We start from the raw sequence: 21,569 nt of genomic DNA, 5'->3' as shown, positions 1-21,569 counted from the left end.
CCAGAGTTGTTGCAGTATATTAATTACATTTGTATTTTCTCAATATGATCAACCAATCATTATTACTCAGTTGTGCTGGCATTCTCAAGTGTCTATGACCAACAAAGAAACTGCTTCCCAACTAATGGATTAATCCAACTTTGGTTTTTTTTTCAAAGTTTTTCCGTTTTTTTTTTTGGAGATTGCACTCGGATTTTTATTCTTCACTGTACATTTTCGTTCATCATGTGGAGAACTGGAGTATGGACCCTACTGGCGGCAGTGAGTTGTTTATGCTGCCTTAGACATAGCTGGGGTCAAACCGCAAGGACTAGTACTGCAACTTCAACCAAGCCAGGGGACCGGGTCAAAAGAGGATGGGTCTGGAATCAGTTCTTTGTAGTGGAGGAATACACCGGCACGGAGCCACTGTATGTCGGGAAGGTAAGATCTCATGGGGGACTCTTTACTTTACTCTGAGTTAATTATGCATGTTATAGTGGTGTTCCTTTGTCATTATCTTATTTATTTATATAGAGTTTATACTGAGAGTGATTCATGAATATTGAGTGCTCCTGTATTGTCCTGCATTTGAGGCTCGAGTGTTCAGAAAATTTCAGTTTTCACCTACCCCGTATCTCCGCCCACTGCCCCTTAAAGGTTTTGTACCAGATTTTATTCACATATGTATTTGAGCAAAGGTTGTTTTGTACCACTATAAATATATTGTATAAGTCTAATTAAAAAACATTTTATTGTCACATTTTATTGATAATGAGGAAGTGCACGTTAGCATGCTAGCTGTTATTAGCTCCTCTATCTTTGCAAAACTCCTCTCCACTTTGCTCTGTTGTGTTTTCACATTTCTAAAACTATAAAAATCAAGTACAGTGCCTTCAATTATTGCAATATTTCAGTCATTTCAGACACCAATTTCTACATGTAGGGTATAAGGTAAAGCGAAAGTTGCTTTAAAGAGGTGTGACCTGTCTTCTGCAAGTCAAGTCAGTGGACCTGTTTCTATTATTAATCATTTTTAGACCAATACTGGGGTGAAAACTGTGAAAAAGGTTAAATAAAGATCTATGTTACAGTTTAATCCTAAATTCAAAGAGTGTTTAAGCTTGTATTAGTCCATATGTCATGACTTTCCATTAAAGACATAAGCTGTAAACAGCAAAGCAGTTAATTTACATACACTTACAAATGGGATTTCAAAGGAGGATATGACTTTAATACAGTTATTCATTGCCCGGGGTGTGTTTGCTAGTCAACATGTTTGTAAATGCACCATGCTGTTTCAAAGAAGTAGCTGCTCCGATAATAGTTGTCTTTGATATTAACAGAGACAAGCTCACTTGAATTTGTTGGATGAGGGGATCGAGGTCAAAATGTTCTCACATCAATTTTATTTAGTGTTTTTCCCTCTCTTTTATATATATATATAAGTGAGTGTATATTTTTAGTGTGTAGTTTAGGTAATTTTCTTTCTGATACATGAGAGATATACACGTATCAAGGCAAGAAGGTCTTGGGTTTGATTCTGACACTGGATGGGGTCTTTCTGGGTGGAGTTTTTTTTGCTGTTCTTGGGACTGTGTTTCCTCTGGGTACACCTGTATCCCCCATCAGACTAACACAGACATACTTGACTCTAAGACATTGTGACTAAGCCTGGCCTTGAATTGGGTAATGGGTCCCTGGACCTTTCATCATAAACGTTACATAATGCACATTTAATGAGTTTTAGAAGTACAGTAATAGAAATGTGATAATCTTCTGTTACCCTGAGGAAACTTTCACAAATGCAGATTATAATCAATTCCTGGAACTAAACCAGTCAAAAGATCAGACACACTTGTTTACAGGAAGGTCTTGCTTAATGTATTTTCATGACGTGTTGAAGGCATCAATCTAGACCAACACATGGGTTGTAGTCAACACAAGAGAGCAAAATTACTCATGTTTTATTATAGATTCTTCAAAAACAGGTTCACTTTGCTTTGATCGCTGCTTTGCCCACTTTTGGCATCCCACTTATGAACCCTGACCCAGTACACCTGTGAAGAGAATACCATTTTAAGTAAATTCATCTTGAAGCTCTCTGAGAAAAGCATATGGTGGCTCCTTTGATCAATCCAAATTAACTACTACATAGATACTTAGATACTTGGAGTTAGTTCACATATTAGGTGTCATAAGATGTCTCCATCTACACTGTAGACATTAAACATAAAGAAAATCATTGAATTGATTGAAGAAGTGTGTCCAAACTTGTGTCTGACAGTGTATTATTAGCATCCTGGAAAATTCCATTCCTCTTCACCATTTGTCTGAAAAGATCTATTAAACCATAATGACAAGTTCGCTAACAGGATCTGACGTCAATGTCCAGACGTCACCGAATGCATTTTTCACCACCACAATCACAGACAATGAACATACGTCAATGTGAATCTGCTTCATATCAGCAAAGTGCCATGTTTACATTGGGGAATAATCACTTTTCGCTCTGGCCTCACTTCTCTCCGCGCTTCAGTCATCCGTCACTGCTCCCAACGAACTCCGCTGATCTGACGAGGAAGGACAGGGTGGATAATTTGATCGGCTCACATGTGACACCCCATGAGGAGATGCCATAACACAGTATACAGAGAGCCCACAGATCAAGCAATGACGCACCCACAACCACAAACATCAATCATCTTCCTCGTCATCTTTGCCACAGAGAATCGTTCAGACATGGCAACCTCATACGTCATTTGCATAGTATTGATCTGTGTGCTGTTACATATAAGTGGTGATAGTGCTGTGTTTTTCTCAACCAGGGAGTCAGGAAGTGTACTGTTAGTATACTAGTTGATTTTGGCTTTTACACTCTGGTACTCTGGCCTCTGAAAATTGTGAAAAGCACTTTGTGGTGAATAATTAGGATGCTGCGAATGCATTAAGAAAGTGAAGAATAATTTTGGACTGCTACAAATGGCTGAAAACCACTTCAGTATTTCCTGTTTTTAAGACAGTAAAACTCAGGTAGGGAGTACTAACCAGGGAATATTTGGACATTGATGATTTGACATTAAAAGACATGACTTGAATATGAACTTTTCTTTGTTGTAAATTTGTCATCATCAACATTTTAAGATGGTTTGGACATCTGTATTTAAAACAAGAAAATGAAATGCTATTAACAGATGCTGTACTAGATTATTTGCTAATAATTATTCAAAACTTAATTCTAGTTAAGGGTATGTGGAATTTGTAGTAAGAGTACTGATACCGGAGTAAAGAAATAACCAAGTTAAAGTAAGTATCACATGAAAAAAATCTAAAGTAAAAGTATTTTGCGGTTATTTGTAGGACCTGTAATGCTTCAAATGTAGTTATTTTGATACATATTTGAGTTGAATTTTGTTCAACAGAAACAATTTAATTCATGCAGGTCTCAAACTATAATAAAAAATACTTTTACTTTTCAGTCCAGTTCAAAAATGTAGTGGAGTAGAAAAGTAAAAGTAAAAAGAATCTACTTTTTAAATTCACTTAAGTACAGATACCTAAAATGTATACACTTATACATACTACTTCTACTGCTAAATAAATGCAGTACTTTACTACTTTTACTTTGTTACATTCCATCACTGTCGGTAACCACTGAACCGTACAGTTGAAGCTTGGAGAACGTCCAAGCAGGTTTTGTGTGTTTTTGTTTTGGATTTGCAACGTCAGTAACTTTGTCTGACCATAAGATGAAACAAGATGGATGTTTTGATACTTCATTGTCCCCAGTGAAATGTGTCCTCTGCTTTCAGCCTCAAGTACAACACACAGGGCCCATCTGCAGAGCTTGGCTGGGAGTAGTGCACTTCATTGAAAAATCTGTCTATTGTGTGTGTTTTAGGCTAATGGGCGAAAATGGAAACTGGGGGGAAAACCACCATATTTTTATCCAAACTTGAAACTAAGACAAATTTCTTACAATTAAATACTAGGGAATATAAAAACTAGGTAATTTTTTTTCCCTTCCTTTTCACCTCAACTTTCTGCAGCTACAGGAACTGATTCCCCTGAAGAGTTTAACTGAAATGAGCAGATGCTATTCTTACTCTGTTTCACTATGTCTGCCTCTTGGCCTGGTCTCCCTTGAAAAATAACTTTTGTCCCAAGGGACTTCCTGGTAAAATAAAGGTTAAATAAAGAAAAAAAAAGTATTAAAGGTCCTGTATTATGCAAATTTGACTCTTGTGAGCTTAAAGTAATTTCAGAGTGTTGTCAATGTGGTGTTTTGTTTCATTTGCACATGTCTGAGTAAAATTATCAAAATGATTCTATTTAAGGTGCAAGGAGTTTAAAAACACAGTGTGACATCACAAGGTGGAAGAGTGTTTTCTGTTTGAGAGAAGAATTCAGACTAAATATACAGGATTTGTTTGTTAAACCTGTATGAATGAAACAAAACACAACTCCAGGTATGTTTTTGATGAGGACGCAACATTTTGGACTCTATTTTGCCACCAGTCTTTGTGTAAGTGCAAGTGTTAACGAGTGGGCGTGTGCAGGTCAGGCTGTACTTGGCTGCTGGGGGCTGGGCTGGGACAGTACAGGTATGTTTATGGTGATGGCATCTGAACCAATCTGTCACCGCTGTAACATTTAAAATTACTGCCAGTGTGGGTGATGCGTGCAGCAGAGGGGTGTGGGGAAAAAATAAAATATATATATATTGGTACAAAAAGCATCTCCGGAGCTCCATGAGGTATGCGCCAGTAGAGGTGCTAGGATTAAAGAATTTTGGATGGGCAGTCACAGAACTGGCTGGGCTTGTGTTTCATGACCCCCTCTCACGTAAGCCCGTGCGCACACACTCACGTCAACTATAGTTTCTCTGCATTCCTCCAGTCTTTTGTCTCGCATTACACAGTAGACTGGTGTCTTTCTTGTGCGCTCCCCATCCCACATCAGACCCGCTGATCTCTCTTTCCCTGGTTGCACCCGCTCCCGCCTGTGGACACTCTTACCTGTCCCGTGTCTCTCACCTGAGGTACAAGCTTAAACTGCTGCTACTGCTGACTGCTCACATTCTCAACTCACAGGTGTCCACTGCATTTGATCCCAAAAGGTTCACAAATTATGGTATACGTTTATTATCATATAAATGTTTCTGATTTGCGTACAGACGTTGATTAAACTATTCACACATGGGGAGGGTGACTGCACGACCTGCGCTTGTAGAAGGAGGAGCCACACCATGAGCAATACCGTGCAATCATTGTAAACAAAACACACTTTAGGATAGTGCTGTGAAGGTCTTTGTGTGAATTAGCAGCTTTTGTACAGATCGTGATCAAACTAAACTGTAGCACAGAGGGAGCGAGCGTGGGGCTGTGTTCTGCTGCAGGAGGGCATCTGGACAGTGCACAAACATGTAAACAATATGCATTTATCATATATTTAGAAGTAAAATAAAGCTTTTTATACTTTGAATATCTTACTCGTAATGGTTTTCAGTGAACTAGTTTGATATTTACTTTATAATTCTGGCATTTCAGTGAACGAGCCACACCACGCCCTCAGTCTGCTCCACTCCACCTGATATTCAGACACCGCACACCTCCTGTTTAGAGCTCCATGACCCACGCTTGTGCTCGTGCAAAGATCGGAGGCAAGATACGACCCCATAACAGAGAAAATATGAAAAATATTTACTATGGACCCTTTAGTAGGTTACAATTGGTCACAGTATGAACCTTTACTAAAGAAAGTAAAAGGTGACTCTCACAACAAAACACCAGTACGTTTCTATTATTTTATTTAGCCTATATCATTCTTTTTGAGGCTTTATCTCACTAAAGAACATTCCCAGTTTTTTTTACTACTTCTTGCTACTGTCTAATATAATATTTAGCCTTATCAACCCCGCCACTTTCCCCACAACATCATAATGACACAGTATTAGTCAAATGTGTAGAGCAGTGGCTGTGTGGAGTGGGTTCATCACAGGATAGAGGAGAGTGAAGCCAGTTAACAGATATGAGAGTCCTCCAGCTCCAGGGACCAGCACAGTGGGTACAGCACCGAAGATTTTATTAGGAAAATTATCTTAAGTTATTGCACTTCATACGACGAGGGAGCTGGCCACTGCTATCTGTGCTCTGAGTATTACTCCGTGAGTCAATGTCTTTTACTTGCTCACATGGACTTATTAAAGTTTAAAAGTCAATTTGGGAAAAAGTTTTAGATTGGATTTTTTTTTTCTTCTCGCATTGCCGTTGAAAGAATTACGTGAGTATGTGGTGCTGTGGTTTAAAGGTTCTCTATTACGCAAAATGAACTCTTGTGAGCTTTAAGTCATGTTATAATGTTGTTACCCCATCAAAAACATACCTGGAGTTGTGTTTTGTTTCATTCGCACATGTTTGAGTAATCTTACTTTAATAGTCTACATCTCAAAATGCTCTCTTCCACCTTGTGATGTCATGTAGAGTTATAATTTTCAAGTTAAGAGCTACATTTTACCTTTAGTTCAGTAGGGATTGGCAGTTCCAATCATCCAATCATCCAATTCTAGTGCAGGTGTATGAAGTTAAAAACACAGTGGAGCTCTTCCTGCGTTACCACATGACATCAGAAGGTGGAACAAAGTTTCTGAGAGAAAAAATCTGCAGGGTTTGTGTGTCAAACATGTGTAAATGAAACAAAACACAACTCCACATATGTTTTTAACACTCAAACTATATTATAACATAGATCAGAAAATTGCGAAATATGGGCCCTTTAAAGCTACTTTACACAACTTTTCTCTTTTTAAACATTTTGTAATTCTACCAGAGGCGGTTCTAGGCATTTGGTAGCCCTAAACAAGATTTGGGTTGTGGCTCCTAGACACGCTGCAAAAAACAAAATCTAGTCAAGTTAAGATGACCTAAATTAAGAAAGTTTTATCATGATTTGAGTCAATTTCACTTGACAAGTAAAATTATCTGCCAGTGGAACAAGACTTTTTGTATTTAAAATATGAAAATACGTCTCGCTACATTTAAAATAAGAAAAACAAGAACTTTTTGCACCTAAAATAAGAAACAAAATCGAATGTTGCTTGAATTAAGAAAAACACAGTTATTCCATTAATAAAGGAAAGGAAATAAAGCGAAATGTTCTTCAATTCAGTGACCTAGATATTGTTTTTTTTTTGTTGTTTTTTTTTCTTTCAGTGCAGACAATATACTTAAACCTTGAAAGAAATATGAGAGTTATGGTTAGATAAATAAACGGATGGCTATGTAAGAGTTGCATATTGTAGATTTATCCTCCTCTTTTTTTCTTGCTCCAATTTTTTTCTTTTTTCTTCCTTCAGCCCTTCTCCTAATCTTCCTTTTTGGAGCCATTTCATTATTTGATGACACTGATACAATGCTGAAGCACAAAGCTTTTTCCCCTTTATTTCAAGTGCATGCAGTGCTCTTCAAATTAATTGAAATAAATGTGGTCAGGTCTCTGCAGCTCTCTCTGAGGATGTGTCCTCCCTAATGATCGTGACCCTAAACAACAGCTTTATATGTTTATGACACGGGCCGGCTCTCAATTCTAGGGCTGTAACGACTAAGAATCTTCTTGGATGACTTTAACCTTCACTGAAAGAGGGTATGACATGATATTGGTAACATTTCTAGTACTACAAATGGCATCTTCATTAGTGAAAAGGCAGATTAAATTTACATTTTACTACCAAAACAATTCCATGCATTGTATTTTCTTCTGACTAATATATATGTATATATATATATAAAAAAAAAAACATAAATCCATCCATCCATTTTTGTCCGCTTATCTGGGGCTGGGTCGCGGGGGCAGCAGCCTAAGCAGGGACTCCCAGACTTCCTTCACCCCAGACACGTCCTCCAGCTCCACCAGGGGAACCCCGAGGCGTTCCCAGGCCAGCCGAGACATTAGTCCCTCCAGCGTGTCCTGGGTCTTCCCGGTGGGACATGCCCAGAACACCCAGGAGGCATCCGGAACAGATGCCCGAGCCACCTCAACTGGCTCCTCTCGACGTGGAGGAGCAGCGGCTCTACTCCGAGCTCCTCCTGTGTGACTGAGCTCCTCACCCTATCTCTAAGGGAGCGCCCAGCCACCCTGCGGAGGAAACTCATTTCGAGCGCTTGTATCCGCAATCTCGTCCTTTCGGTCACTACCCAGAGCTCATGACCATAGGTGAGAGTAACATAAACACATAACATAACATAAACATAAATAAATAGTAGTATTAGTTTTATTAGGCCATACTGCAGCACTACAAAACAAAACAAAACAAAACAAAAACAAAACATAGACTACAACCCCATGGATCATGACCAAAAAGGTTTACACTGAAGTAAAAAGTACTTCTAATGCCAAACCCCTCTGAACAATGACAGTATTCCAAGAAAGAAGGCATCGTATGAACAACAAGTTTGCATTTATAATTTCACTTACAACTTACTGTATGTACAAGAGACAAAATATAAACTAAAACAAACAAAATTTAAGGCATAAATCATTAATTTCAGAGCCCTATATCTTTCAAAACATAATGCTTTATACTCTTTTTTTAAAGGCTTCTACACTGTTAGACTTTGTGCAATCAGATAGCTGTTTTGTTGTTGTTGTTTTGTTTTTTGTTTTTTTGTTTGTTTTAGTTCTTACTTTCATTTTTTAATTATTGATGTTGTTTTCGTTTATGGTCCCACAAACCAACAATAATGATAAAGGAGGCACAAAATTCATCATCCACAATCGCATCAAAACAAAAGGCAATCTCAAAGAAAAGCACGTGTCCATCCAATACTCGTGGTTTACCTGTGCAGACAATATATCTAGTCTTATTATTATTATTTCTGTAAGATTTGATTTTTATATTGTTTTTTGAAGTGCACTAAATTAGTACAAGCTTTGACATGGTCATCGAAACTATTAAGTAAGTCTAAATGAAAAGGCGCCATCAACTACAGCCTGTCTAATTCTAAAACATTTTATTGACCGTAAACCTTTTGGTGGTCAATCCTGCATCACGTCCCATTGTTTTTTCCTGCTTGTTGCCATGAAAATGCGGTTGTTCTGAAGAATAGTTTTGTTATTGTATTTCTGTGGAATAATAAAGGTGATGTGCCACCCCTAGAAAGTTGCACACTGGACCTTTAACTTTCAGATTACGTTACTTAAAAAGAAGATTATGTGAGTTTCCATGTTGGCCTATGCTTCCCACGCCGCTTATCCAATCAGCTTTAGAACTGGACGTATGAAAGTTTACAGCATATGTGAAGTCCAGGTGACTCTTTTTTTCTTCAGCGCAGAGCTGAGAATGACATGTTTTCCTCCCATGGTCATGTCAGACTCTATTTGTGTTTGACAAAAGCCGTCAGGGTAAGTGCATTGTGGCATCTGTGGGCCGAGCGCAGTTGTATATATCCCTTTCCATCGAGTGTACTTATCTGTTCTTGTATAAGTTTGTTTTCACCTGGACTTGTTTTTGTTATATGACAAAAAGAAAGCCCAGTTTTCCAAGGTGAGACAACTGCGGTCTACTTCAGTTTTATGTAAGAAATGAGAAATATGACACAACGCAACAAGTTTGAAACCTACAAACATGTTCATACCTTGGAGTTTTATACTGAAGCACAATGGAAATGGAGTTATAAGTTGAAGACGAGAAACTTAATTGTATCATTTTGAGAAATAATTTTTCGTCATGTAATGTTTTCATGTAAAATTAAGGCATTTTATGTTTAAAAACTGACAAGATTTGGCATTTTTGGGACATTCAAAACGGAAATATGAACATTTCTTGCTTCTTTTTCTTTACATATTTGATAAAAAAACATAATACAGAAAATTGGATATCTTATCTACCATATGTGTAAACTAGATTTTACTGAATAAATGCCTAAAAATGAAAATTTCACCTTGTTTTTTTTTAGTTAAAACTTTAATAAATCAGACTTGGAATTGTTAAAGTTGCACCGTGTTACTTTCCGGGCGGAGGGTCTGTCACCGTGGAGATTTTTTTTTCACAATATGATATCAAACTTATCAATTTCCATGGAGCCAATTTACATGTTAGATTGACATCTCCATGGAAACAAGCATTTGGCACATCCTTCATGAGAAAAGTTACACATTGCGCCTTTATGAGACCAAATTGACCAGAAAAGAATCATTTATTTCCCCTGGATTAAGGAAAATACTTGCAGTTTGTTAAAGTTTCTTTTGCGTTTTGTTTTAAAAGAGTTTCACTTCGACGTTCACTTTTCTCTCATCTGGTGACTTTTGCTTTGGTAATCGAAGATAATTTAGCCAATTTGTTGTAATTACGATAAGCACAAGAGTGGTTAGAACTCTTGACTCACAGCAAGAAGGAAATTATAATAGTGCACAGTCCATTAGTCACCAGTCAATCCCACAAAACTATTAAACTAGTTTATTTTCACACTTTGCAAATGTAGTCCCAACTTCCTGAACACATTCTGAGGATTTTAATCACCGCTAAGAGTTTCTAACTGCTTTTCACAACTTTCAGAGGCCAGAATCAGATCAGTTTTTTTCAAGGGAATGCTAACTGCGCACTTCCTGATTCTCAGAGGATAAAACACTTTGCAATTAGATGCAGACAGCGTATCAGAAATGATTTTTAAATATACTTGTACTAAGGTAAAACACATTTCACTCAACTACATAGAAAATCAGAGCCACTTTAAAGATCTGTAATGCAAAACTGACTCTTGTGAGTTTTAGGATGTTATGTTAGTTATGTTATACTGCTGTTACCTCCTCGGAAACATACCCATAACTAAGTGGTAATTAGTTTGCTAATTAGATGTTACTTAACTATTAGTTGGTATTAATTAAAAGACTTATTAATGCTTATTAACATTTCAGTGTATGTACAGAAACATCTATTGTAATCTCCACTACTTCAATGGAAAGAAAATACTTAATAGGTTAGTACCTGCAAAATACGGCCTTTGTCAAAAATGCATTGAAAGTACTTTATAAATACTAACAAAGATGTAATTAACCACTTATTATGGATTTTACTATTAATTAGCTATTAATATGTGGGCCCTAAACTAAAGTGTCACTGTGTTTTGTTTCATTCACATATGTTTGAGTAATCTGTCTGCATCTCCATAGTGATAGTTTTTAAGTTTAATCCGTGTATCATTCGTTCATTCATTTTTTAATATAAAACCAAAAATAAGGAAATGAAAAAACTGAGTTGTTTTTTCCTTTTCTTATTTTTGGTTTTATATTGAAAAACAAATGAACGAATGACACACGGATTAACCTTTTACCTACTGTTCAACAGAGACGGTCAATTCTGGGCTCAAATCATCCAAATGACTTTAGTGAAGGTGTATGAAGATTAAAACACTTCCTGTGTTACCACATGACATCACAAAGTGGAGTGTTTTCTGTTGGAGAGAGCAACTCAGACGCAGAATATAAATACGCAGAAAGTGTGTGTTAAAAAAAATGTGTGAATGAAACAAAACACAACTCCAAATATGTTTGTGGTGAGGAAACAACATTATAACAGTTCAGAGATTAGCATAATATAGGCCCTTTAACTTAAACTAACTAAAGCTACGTTCAGACTGCAATGGTCAAATTAATGGTCAATTTGGATTTTTTGTGAAATTCGATATTTTTGCGAGGTTGTTCACATTTCCAATTAAATGCGACTTGTATGTGATCTCCAGTGTGAACTTTAAACACATTGAGATTGAGGACACTGAGTGATTTTAAAGTTGCTGTTGTACAGGAGCCAGAACATGTACAGCTTATTTGTTTTAAGGAGGAGATTGAGAAGTAGAAGGACGAGGTTTTTGGCCGTGGCGTTTTGTGGAGCAGTGGCAGCAACGTCCGTAGAAAGAAGCCAAAACGTTGGGATTGCTATGTGCTTCACTGCTTCACTGACACGCACTTCATACACAATTTTCATATGACGAGAAGAACGTTTGGAGGAAAACACGTCTTCGGCAGCCTATTTCACTGAGCAAACGCGTCTGCATTGGACTGTATTGGTTCGCAACAGGTGCTTGTATAATGGTATAATGTAAAGGCGGGATGAATGCGACCTGGCCGTTCAGACTGAAGTCGCATATCAAAAGATCGGATATGTATCGGTTTTAGGAGCACATATCCAAGTGGCCTGGGTCACATTGGAAAAAAATCAGATCTGTGTTGTTCAGTGTTTTGTAAAGTGTATTTTCAAAACATATGTACTTTCCTGTGTTTGTCGAGCAAAATAAAAATAGTATTATTAATAAACTAAAAAGAAAAAGTACTTTAATGCATGTGATAGTGGGACTCGTTTCAGAATTACTACAAACAAACCACTAGACAGTTTTGAGGCAGTGATAACAGTTCTTTCAAAAACAATCAAACACGAGAAGCGTTTTGTAACAGATTGGTTGATTCAGAAAAGTATATTTATTTTCCTCCTGGGAGATTTGAGCCCGCTCTGTTTTTCTCGACTTCAAAGTGTCCGAGGCCAATTGGAAAACAAAGATGGCGTCATGCTCGGTAATGCTGTTTTCCACGCTGTAATCACATGGCTCTCTAGGCTTGATCCCAGTTATAATTAGTCAAATCTAGGTCCAAGTGTAAAGCAGTCATCAAAGAACAGCCCAAGATCGATGGACTTTACAAACTACAAACTGGGAACTGGATAAAATAAGTGCTTTCTGCTAAGATCAAATGAATCTTTTGTACATTCGGAAATCAGCTCTTTTGTTCAGCGTGTATTCCCCATAGGGTCTTTCATAAACGCGACATCACAGAGACTAGGGCAGGGGATGCGTCTGTGTTTGAATTCACTCACTGTACAATAATGGGAGCTGTTTACATTACAGTCTGCACATATCGACCTATTTGTATAATGGAGGTTTGGTTGTTTTTCACAGAAATTACGCTGTATGAGTGTATTTTATCAGTTATCTTTGAGGTTCTTGTCTCATTACAAGAAGTTTATAAGTTCAATTCCAGGGCAAAACTGCATTTCCATTGTGTCAAAGTGTGATTGTCCTTGGTGCATAGATTTTATTTGCTGGTCTTTCTTTCTTTTATTCTTTTTTTTTTTTTTTTTTTTTTTTTTTAATATTGTTGTATTTATTTATTTTTCATTATTACCTGGTCCCTGAAGGGTTGACCAGGTTTTGTATTCACCTGTGATAATTCCACCATTTATGAACCGATTGTCACCAAATGTGGTACATGGGTCAAGCCCAAGTGACCGATGCCGCAAAAAAAGTTTGGTGACGATTCGAGGTCATTTGAGGTCACACGGGTCAATTGAATGGTCATGCCATTATAAAGGATAGGCAATTTCGGCAATTTTTGAACCATCTGCGGCCTAAAATATTCATCCAATCATCACACAAGTTGGCACACACATAACCAGGGTATGGGCTGGGCTCCTCATAAGCTTGTTGTCTTTTAAAAATTATTATTATTATTATTATTATTATTACTATTTTTATTATCATTATTATATTTTCATTATTTTCATTTTAGTATTGCTTTGATACATAGCTTTTATTTAATGGGAAAGTAAAGGTCTGTAATTTAAAATGGGGTTTAAGAGTGTGGGAGACATTCAGGAAAATTGCTTGAGATGGAGATACTTTTGAAGACGCTGAGCCTGGCACGGAGCATTTATCTTGCTGCCAATCCCCTCAAGCATGGTGCAGGCCTGGGTGTGCCAATTTCACCAATCCATGGACTGCAGCGATGACAAACTAGAACTGTTGTCATAGCAATTGACAATACAAAGCAAAATTATGACTTATTTATTACCAATAATCTTCAAAATGATAGGATATTTGCTTATCTGGAATTGGGGAGACAGAATATGAGTTTGACTAGTGTTTGCTCCAAAGGCCCAGAAGGTATTCGCCAAAAGACACAATGCATTTTATGTGACTTCAAACCTCCTCCTGTGTTTGACTGACAGAGCATCCGCAGCTCTCACAAAGGGCTGATTTTGTGGGATTCTTCTGTATTTTCACAACATGTGCAACAAATCCTCAAAGTGCCTAAAAGTTAGCTTTGTAGGATTTAGCCTCGCCCCCCTCTGAGCCGGCACCAGCTCTGATTGGATACAACTGATCATGCAGTGCAGGTTTCTGATGGCACATGGGGTGCATCAATGAGCATAGGCCACTGATAACAACACAACGCCATTTCTTTAGTTCATCTTCCAGATCTTATTATACTTCCATGGTCAGGTAAATGACAATGCTTTTCTTATGTGGAAAGTTCCACAATATGGCATAACACATATCGTTAGGCAGGACAAGGACAATGTATTTGTGCAGCACAATCCTTACACAAAGTCATTCAAAGTGCTTTACATAATAAGAATGACATTAAAGTCACAAAACAAACAAATCAAAACAGAAATAATCATCATTATTTCATCATATGCACAGATAAACAGAACTGTTGAGAGTCTGGATTTAAACTCCGTCAGAGCTGAGGTGGGTCTCATTACGCGTTACAGTCTGTGGTAATAACAATCTCTCTCCAAAGACGAGCAGGTGATGCCACCAAGCCATATTAAATATGTTTTATCTGCAATAAAAACACCTGTAACTGAATAAACTCAAGATGGGTTTAATGTTATACTGCTGAAGGAAATCAGTAACATTTCAATGGAGACGAAGGACGAAGAGGTGATTTTGTTACATAGGGCACCTTTTTACAATACGCGATTTTCTCCAAAGTCATACTAAAAAATTTGTTGGATCAGATATAGCAGATATAGTTTGGAATATAAATTGATTTAAAAAGACAATCAGACTTTCTTGGCTAATTAGAACCAGAAAATAATGTCTGAATGAACTTTGGTTAATAAAAATGCTGTTTTGCGTATTGGCAGATTCTTAAAACCATAGTATCCAAATCGATATCAGAACTGAAAAAGCTGAATCAGACATCTCCAGCCAGAACAATATTATTTCACTATTTACCCAATGTTTTTTCTTCCCAGTCCCACTCCAACCCTTTAAATTCAATCGCGTTTCTCAATGTCAGCGCCTATCAGCCGCTACACTCCTCTTCCCCGCTGTTTTGCCTTTACTTTGACTGCTATTATCTCCCACAGTCTCATCTCTTAGTTCACCTGTCTCTCTCCCTTCTTGCTCCTTCTCTTCCTCCTCCTCCTCTTCCTCCACCTGTGCTTCTGTCTGTCTCCAGCAGTCACCTTGTTAACACTTTGAAGATGTTCCGATCAGAGGGGTTTGACAGGGAGCGTTGAGATGTGGCAGGATCCTCTGATTACACAGACTTAAATATAAAGCGTTTGCTCCCACTTTGAGAGCTTCAATAAACCAGGGATCCGGAGTAGAGTGAGGGGGCTTTCATCTGCACTGGAAATGAACAAGAGATGTCACCGGGTTTTAAAGCAGCTACGAGTTGTGAAAATACAGTTGTCTTCGGATTTAAGATGGATTTGTTCTGTGTTAAAGGCACTGTATCAGATTTTTTACTGTTTTATTAAAGAAAAAATCTGAATTGATTGTTGATTTAAAATGGTTTGCAGTGGTCCAAAGTTATTCCTCACTTACTTTTTGCATTCAGAGCATTAATCACCATGATGAGTTTATAAGTGGGTTTTCTCAACTCTTAGTGACTAGTAAGGAGTTTTGCCTTAACAACTAACACCTGATTTTGAGAAAAGAAAATCTGGCATTATTTTAATCTGAGCAGCTGTACTCATATAATGTGTATACTGGAACAATATACATTTTGCTCAAATATGTGGAAATAAAGACCTTTAAATATGAGCTTGAAAAAAACATATATAAGTCACACTGGACTATAAGTCGTACTTTTTGAGGGAAATTATTTTTTTTTTTTAAATCAGAGACCAGGAAGGGACATTTGATCTTGAAAGGCAAGTTATAGTAATAACAATAGACCAGAGAACAACAGGCTGTCGTAACATATGAACAGTTCTTCAGATAACTATAGCACAAACAACAGAACAAGTTTACCTAACTCTCCATCTCACTCCAAATCCTTTGAATTCTTCATCCTCGGTGTCACTTCTGAGCAACTCCGAAGGTAAACAGAGCGTCGAGAATTATTCCAGCCTTTCTGAATCGCGACAGGATGGTTTTGGTTGTCACTGAAGTCCAGGCTTTGTCGATCCATCCAGTGACTTCCAGAAAAGTTGCATGGTGCATCCTCCCGGTGTCACAAGTTTCTCTCTCACTCTAAACTTTCTTTCTTTTCTGCTCGATTACTGTTTTTGGCTGCAGATTTCGCTACTTGCAGCTTGTAATCTGCAAAATATGATTTCCTTTTTGGTGGCATTTGTGTTCAGTCTTCTCAGTCGTCTTTATAAGTTTTAAATTTAAAATTTTGAGTGATACAGAAGTAATGGTGCGATCGGCTGACATGATACAGACAGGACAGTGTCTCTTTCTGCAGGAGACATGTGCAGTAGAGTGAAGTGACAGTGGTACAGGAGTAATAGGAGCAGCACATACTGACACACAAGCCTAGAGCGCCCTCTTGCAGCTGTCAGTGTGAAAATTTGAATATATAAGTCGCACCGAAGTATATGTTGCAGGACCACCCAAACCATGAAAAAAAGTGCAACTCATAGTCCAAAAAATATGGTAATACTACGGACAGTATCGTGACTTTGATCCAATACCAATGAATTTAGTATTAATATACAACCTATGAAATCTTAAGTATAACGGATTTTACATTTCATCATTATCTTTGCTCCACTCCAGCTTGAATGTACAGATAAACAGGAGGAAAAAAAAAAGATAGAATTTACTGAGAAAATATAAGTATTGATTTTTTTCCCCCCGTCAGTCCTGTCAATATCAGCATATCAGTCTGTGGTATTGATCTGCCCATCACTATAGTCTATATCCTTATACTTCACTTTAGATCAGTAGAGTTTGGGTGCTTACAGATACATATGCTACTAAATCAGTGTTACTCAAACTGTGGTACACATAACATTGATGTTACACTGGCTTCTTCACATAGTAATTTGTATTCTCTAAAATTCTAGTTTATATTTGTAATCTTAGCAATTTGATTCACTTTCTTTTATTTTTGTGGGTTAGTCCTTGTTTAGAACCACTTAGATTTTGTTGAATTTTCTCCATGCTCTCTCATCCTCAAGCTGTTTTGTCCTGTCAAATAAAGCTTTAAAAAGAAAATGAAAATGTGATGGCAATCATGGTTTAAATCTGGTGGTACTTTGAGAAGCAATTCTTGTGGTATTATTTTACAATATTCTAGCCCGCAAGATGACAATTTCCTTAGCTGTTATGTGGCTATATCAAGATGGATGAATATTACAGAAGAATTTTGACTATATTTTTTGACATAGAAAAGATAAAATAGTTTCTCTTCTCAGTGCAGAGTCAAAATAAAATAAACAAGATAAATAAATACATCGTCGAATATGAAGTCAAGTAACGAAAGGTAAACAGTGCACAAAAAGCCAGTATATGAGAAATTTTATTTTTTTATCCATGTGTTTGAATGTGGATTGGACCAAAAAAGGTTTCAAGTGTTGGTGAGTTACATTTCATGAGAAGGTTCTATGTCCAAAAAAAGAGCTTATTAGACAGAAAAACAAACAAACAAAGAACAAAAAAAAAAAAAAAAAAGAACTAAATGAATTAAATGCATGTCTTCCTGGCCACAAGGAGCACTGTTATTTATTTATTTAATTTTATTATTATTATTATTGTTGTTACTTTTTTTTTTTTTTTTTTTGTGGTGTGTTGTGTAACTTGCTGTGGTCTTTTACAATACTATTTTTTTTTTACATTTCAAACAAGCTGTAGTAAAAAAAAATAAAATAAAATTAACAGCAAAAAATAATAAAAAATAATAATAATAAAATAATAAATAAATAAATAAAAATGCTGAGGCCAAAATTGTAATAAAAATTAATAATAAATAGCTCATTTTAATCTGAAACTGTAGATTTTGTAGATAAAGTTACAGCAGGTAAACGGTGGACAAAAAGCCTACAATTATATATTATATTATATTTTAGAAATAAAGAAAATAACTCCACTTTCTGTGCTTGTTAGTGCGGAGAAATTAAAGCGTAGGTCACCTGTAGCCTCTTTTCAGGTTTTGAGAATTACATAAATGAAAGCGGAAAAGGTGAGAAGAGTTGGTCACGAGCACAGCACCTCTCACTGGGGTCAGAACAGCTACAAGCAAATGTCAAAGCTGGAAACACTTTTGTCTGTGTGTGATTGTTATAATACCTTCCAAATTTGCCTTATCTAAAAAAAAAAAGAAGGTTGAAGTTTAAAGCTACCATTTGTAATTACATTTGTCAAACTCACTCCTGTTGTATTCTCACCACTAGAGGCTATCTATGTTACTTCTGCCAGGTTTGGTCCAGGTTTAGAAGACCAAAATCATAAGTTGTGTTTGAGTGGGATGGTCACATCTCAGTCTCACCCAACAATACCAGACTGGTATTGTTGGGTGAGACATAACTGCACATAACTGCTTTTTTTTTTTATAGTTCTCATTCAACAAAGTGCCTTTTTAACTTCATTTGCAGTTCCATCCAGTCTATTTCTGTCCACAAATTCACATTTAAGGTGATTTTATTCTGTTTTAAAGCTGCTCTACTTGATTTTTACTCTCTTAAAAAAGGAATTAGTTCATTTTAAAAGGTTTACAATGATCCAAAATTATTCCTCACTTACTTTATGCCATCAGAGCATCGTAATTATTTACCGCGTTGAGTTTGTAAGTGTTTTTCTCAACTCTCAGAGACCAGCGCGAAGTTTTGCTTTGACGGTGAAGGTAACAACTAGCATGCTAATGTGAACTTCCTGATTATCAAACAAGAAAAGCTGCTTGTACACTATATATCTGTCCTGGATTAAGACGCATTTTGCACAAATAACTTAGTTTAACATGTAGTATATTAAGTGAAAAGGCTTTTTTTTTTTCTTAACAACAACAATTTAACTACCCTACTTTAACTAAATTTCAATAAATAATTAAATAAAAATGTGTCATAACTGGATATATTTGAATTTTTTGTCTTATCCCACCATATCTGGACATGATTTTTACACTAACTCAAAAATACATTTCTGCAGCTGTATGTACACCACTGTCCTTGAACTCTACTACTGCAATTTTTTCCCTTTATTTCTACTTTTTGTCCGATCTGGTGAAAACATTACATCCACTTTTGCACCAGCGGTTATTTTATTTTATGCTCGGAAAGTGACATCGCGGAGCTGACCTTTCGTTTGCGCAGAGTGACTATCAAAGCTTACTGTGTGTTTTTCCCGCTGCCAACTTGAATCACCGTGGCGACCGCAGACTGACAGGGGAATGGCTATATCGGGCCTGAGGGGAGAAACAGCATCAGCGTAGCACACTGATGAACTTGGGAATCTGTGTGTCTGTGTATGTGTGTGTGTGTGTAGTAATAGTATTTGTGATAGAAAAAAAAAAGTGTGCAGGGTGAAGAAAAACTGGTGCGATTGTGTTAATTTGTGATGACAAGGTTTCGTGTAGAGTTTGGTTTGCAAAAATACGAGTTGGAAAATATTGTGGAACTTGGAGAAGAAGGACGAAGAAGGATTAAAGTTTCTGTATTACTCAAAATGGACTCTTGTGAGCTTTAGGTCAAGTTAGAATGCTGTTATTTCATCAAAAACATACCTCAAATTGTGTTTCATTCACACATGTTTGAGTAATTATTTATTCACAGCAAAAAGTGGAGTGTTAAAATTGACTCTCACACAATCAACTTTAACATTTTCTCAGTGTTTATAGGAGTCCAGTCTGTTCTAGAGTTAATTTAACATTTTTGGAAATGTTAATTAAGTAACACTGGACCAAAGTTCCTGTTTAACCCCAAAATCCAGAGTTATATTAACGTTTTGAGAGTAAACAGATAACACTTTGTAGAGTTATTCTGAGCTAAACAACACACAGAGGGGTTTTATTTTATTTTTACTTTCTTTTAGCTAATTTAAAATGAAATTATGTACAAAACGGGTTCAAACTGGCTCTCATAAGAGTTTGAAGTGGTGAATGGGAGGAGCCAAATTAACACTAAGAGAAGTTGAAATAACACTAAGGGAAGTTGAATGAACACTAGAGGAAGTTGAATGAACACTAGAGGAAGTTGAATTAACACTAAGGGAAGTTGAATGAACACTAGAGGAAGTTAAATTAACACTAAGAGAAGTTGAATGAACACTAGAGGAAGTTGAATGAACACTAGAGGAAGTTGAATTAACACTAGAGGAAGTTAAATTAACACTAAGAGAAGTTGAATGAACACTAGAGGAAGTTGAATTAACACTAGAGGAAGTTGAATTTACACTAAGAGAAGCTGAATTAACACTAAGGGAAGTTGAATTAACCTCAACCACATCAACTCTGACAAATAACCCCAAATAAAACCCCCCATTTAACTTTCAAATAGTTAAAATAACACTTGTGGTGTTAAAAACAACTCTGAAATATTTTACTCATAAATGTTAACCCTCCAGTTTTTGCTGTGTACATCTCTAAAGCTCAAAAGTTTTCAAGTTAATAGGTACTACTACTACTACTTACAGTAGGTTGTCCATTGATATTTTACTACAGTGATTTCTGTTCTCTTTATGCACTGCAAGCTCTTCTTTGGATCGGCTCCCCTTTGTGCTCAAGTGAGGGTTCCCATAAGACTATTAGGATGTTTGTTGTGAAATCTGAATGCCTATAGTACAGAGAAGGAATGGGACCACATCTCCTGCCACAGCTGGGAGATAAAATTGTCAACAGATAGAAAAAAATATCTTGTCAGATTTCTTTCCCTGTGTCTTTACATTTTGATTAGACAACATGCTTAAATGCTGCAAAGTTACATTTCATGAGAAGCTGTAGTTCCAAAAAATTAGTGCTTATTTGACAGCAAAAAAATGGTGAAGCCAAAATCTTGTGTCTCGTGTAATTTTGTCTTGTCTCATTCCTAGTAGTGAGCCATGACCCCCATTCCTTTAGCAGCAATTTTGAATCTTAAACTAAATCTTAAACTTCATTGATGTTGGTGGGGAAGTCGTGATTTGGATTCAAGTCAGACTTGAGTCACTATTTTTAGGACTTGAGACTTGACTTGATAAAACTGATGAAGACTTGAGACTTGCCTTGGACTGGAAGGCCAGTGACCTGGGACATGACTCGGACTTGAGGCCTGTGACTTGAAAAGACTTGAGAAGCACTTTTAAATCTGAATTCTTTCTATTCTGACCGTAATGATTCACACTAAGATCTTGTCAAGACATTTCAAAAAGAAAAATAAACTACATTACTTTCTATAAGTACTCATATATAAATATATCATGATGTTTTAAGTACAATTTAGTTTAAAATCCGTATAAATAACAAAAATCTAAGCTCGGTTTAAAGACTTGAAATGACTTGAAGTTCAAAGCAGATGACTTGGACTTGCTTGTATTTGACCTCGGACTTGACTCAGACTTGAGGTCAAAGACTTGAGACTTACTTCAGACTTGCAAAACAATGACCTGGTC

The 21,569-nt window shown here is 36.7% G+C and overlaps 1 protein-coding gene across 1 annotated transcript in view; it reads left to right on the top strand.

Moving 5' to 3' along the window:
* Nucleotides 1–225: 225 nt before the first annotated feature.
* The window catches only part of LOC110173763 (cadherin-22), a 202,901-nt gene continuing 181,557 nt past the window's right edge, over nt 226–21,569 (top strand). The window contains exon 1 of the mRNA XM_020939773.2: nt 226–423. Within this exon, the coding sequence (XP_020795432.2) occupies nt 226–423 (198 nt within the window). The remainder of the gene's footprint in view (nt 424–21,569) is intronic.

This window comes from Boleophthalmus pectinirostris, unplaced genomic scaffold (assembly GCF_026225935.1).
Source record: "Boleophthalmus pectinirostris isolate CB_2022bp ecotype Guang Dong unplaced genomic scaffold, ASM2622593v1 HiC_scaffold_3, whole genome shotgun sequence".
In the NCBI taxonomy this organism is placed as follows: domain Eukaryota; kingdom Metazoa; phylum Chordata; class Actinopteri; order Gobiiformes; family Gobiidae; genus Boleophthalmus; species Boleophthalmus pectinirostris.
This window is presented reverse-complemented; position numbering and strand designations above follow the sequence as displayed.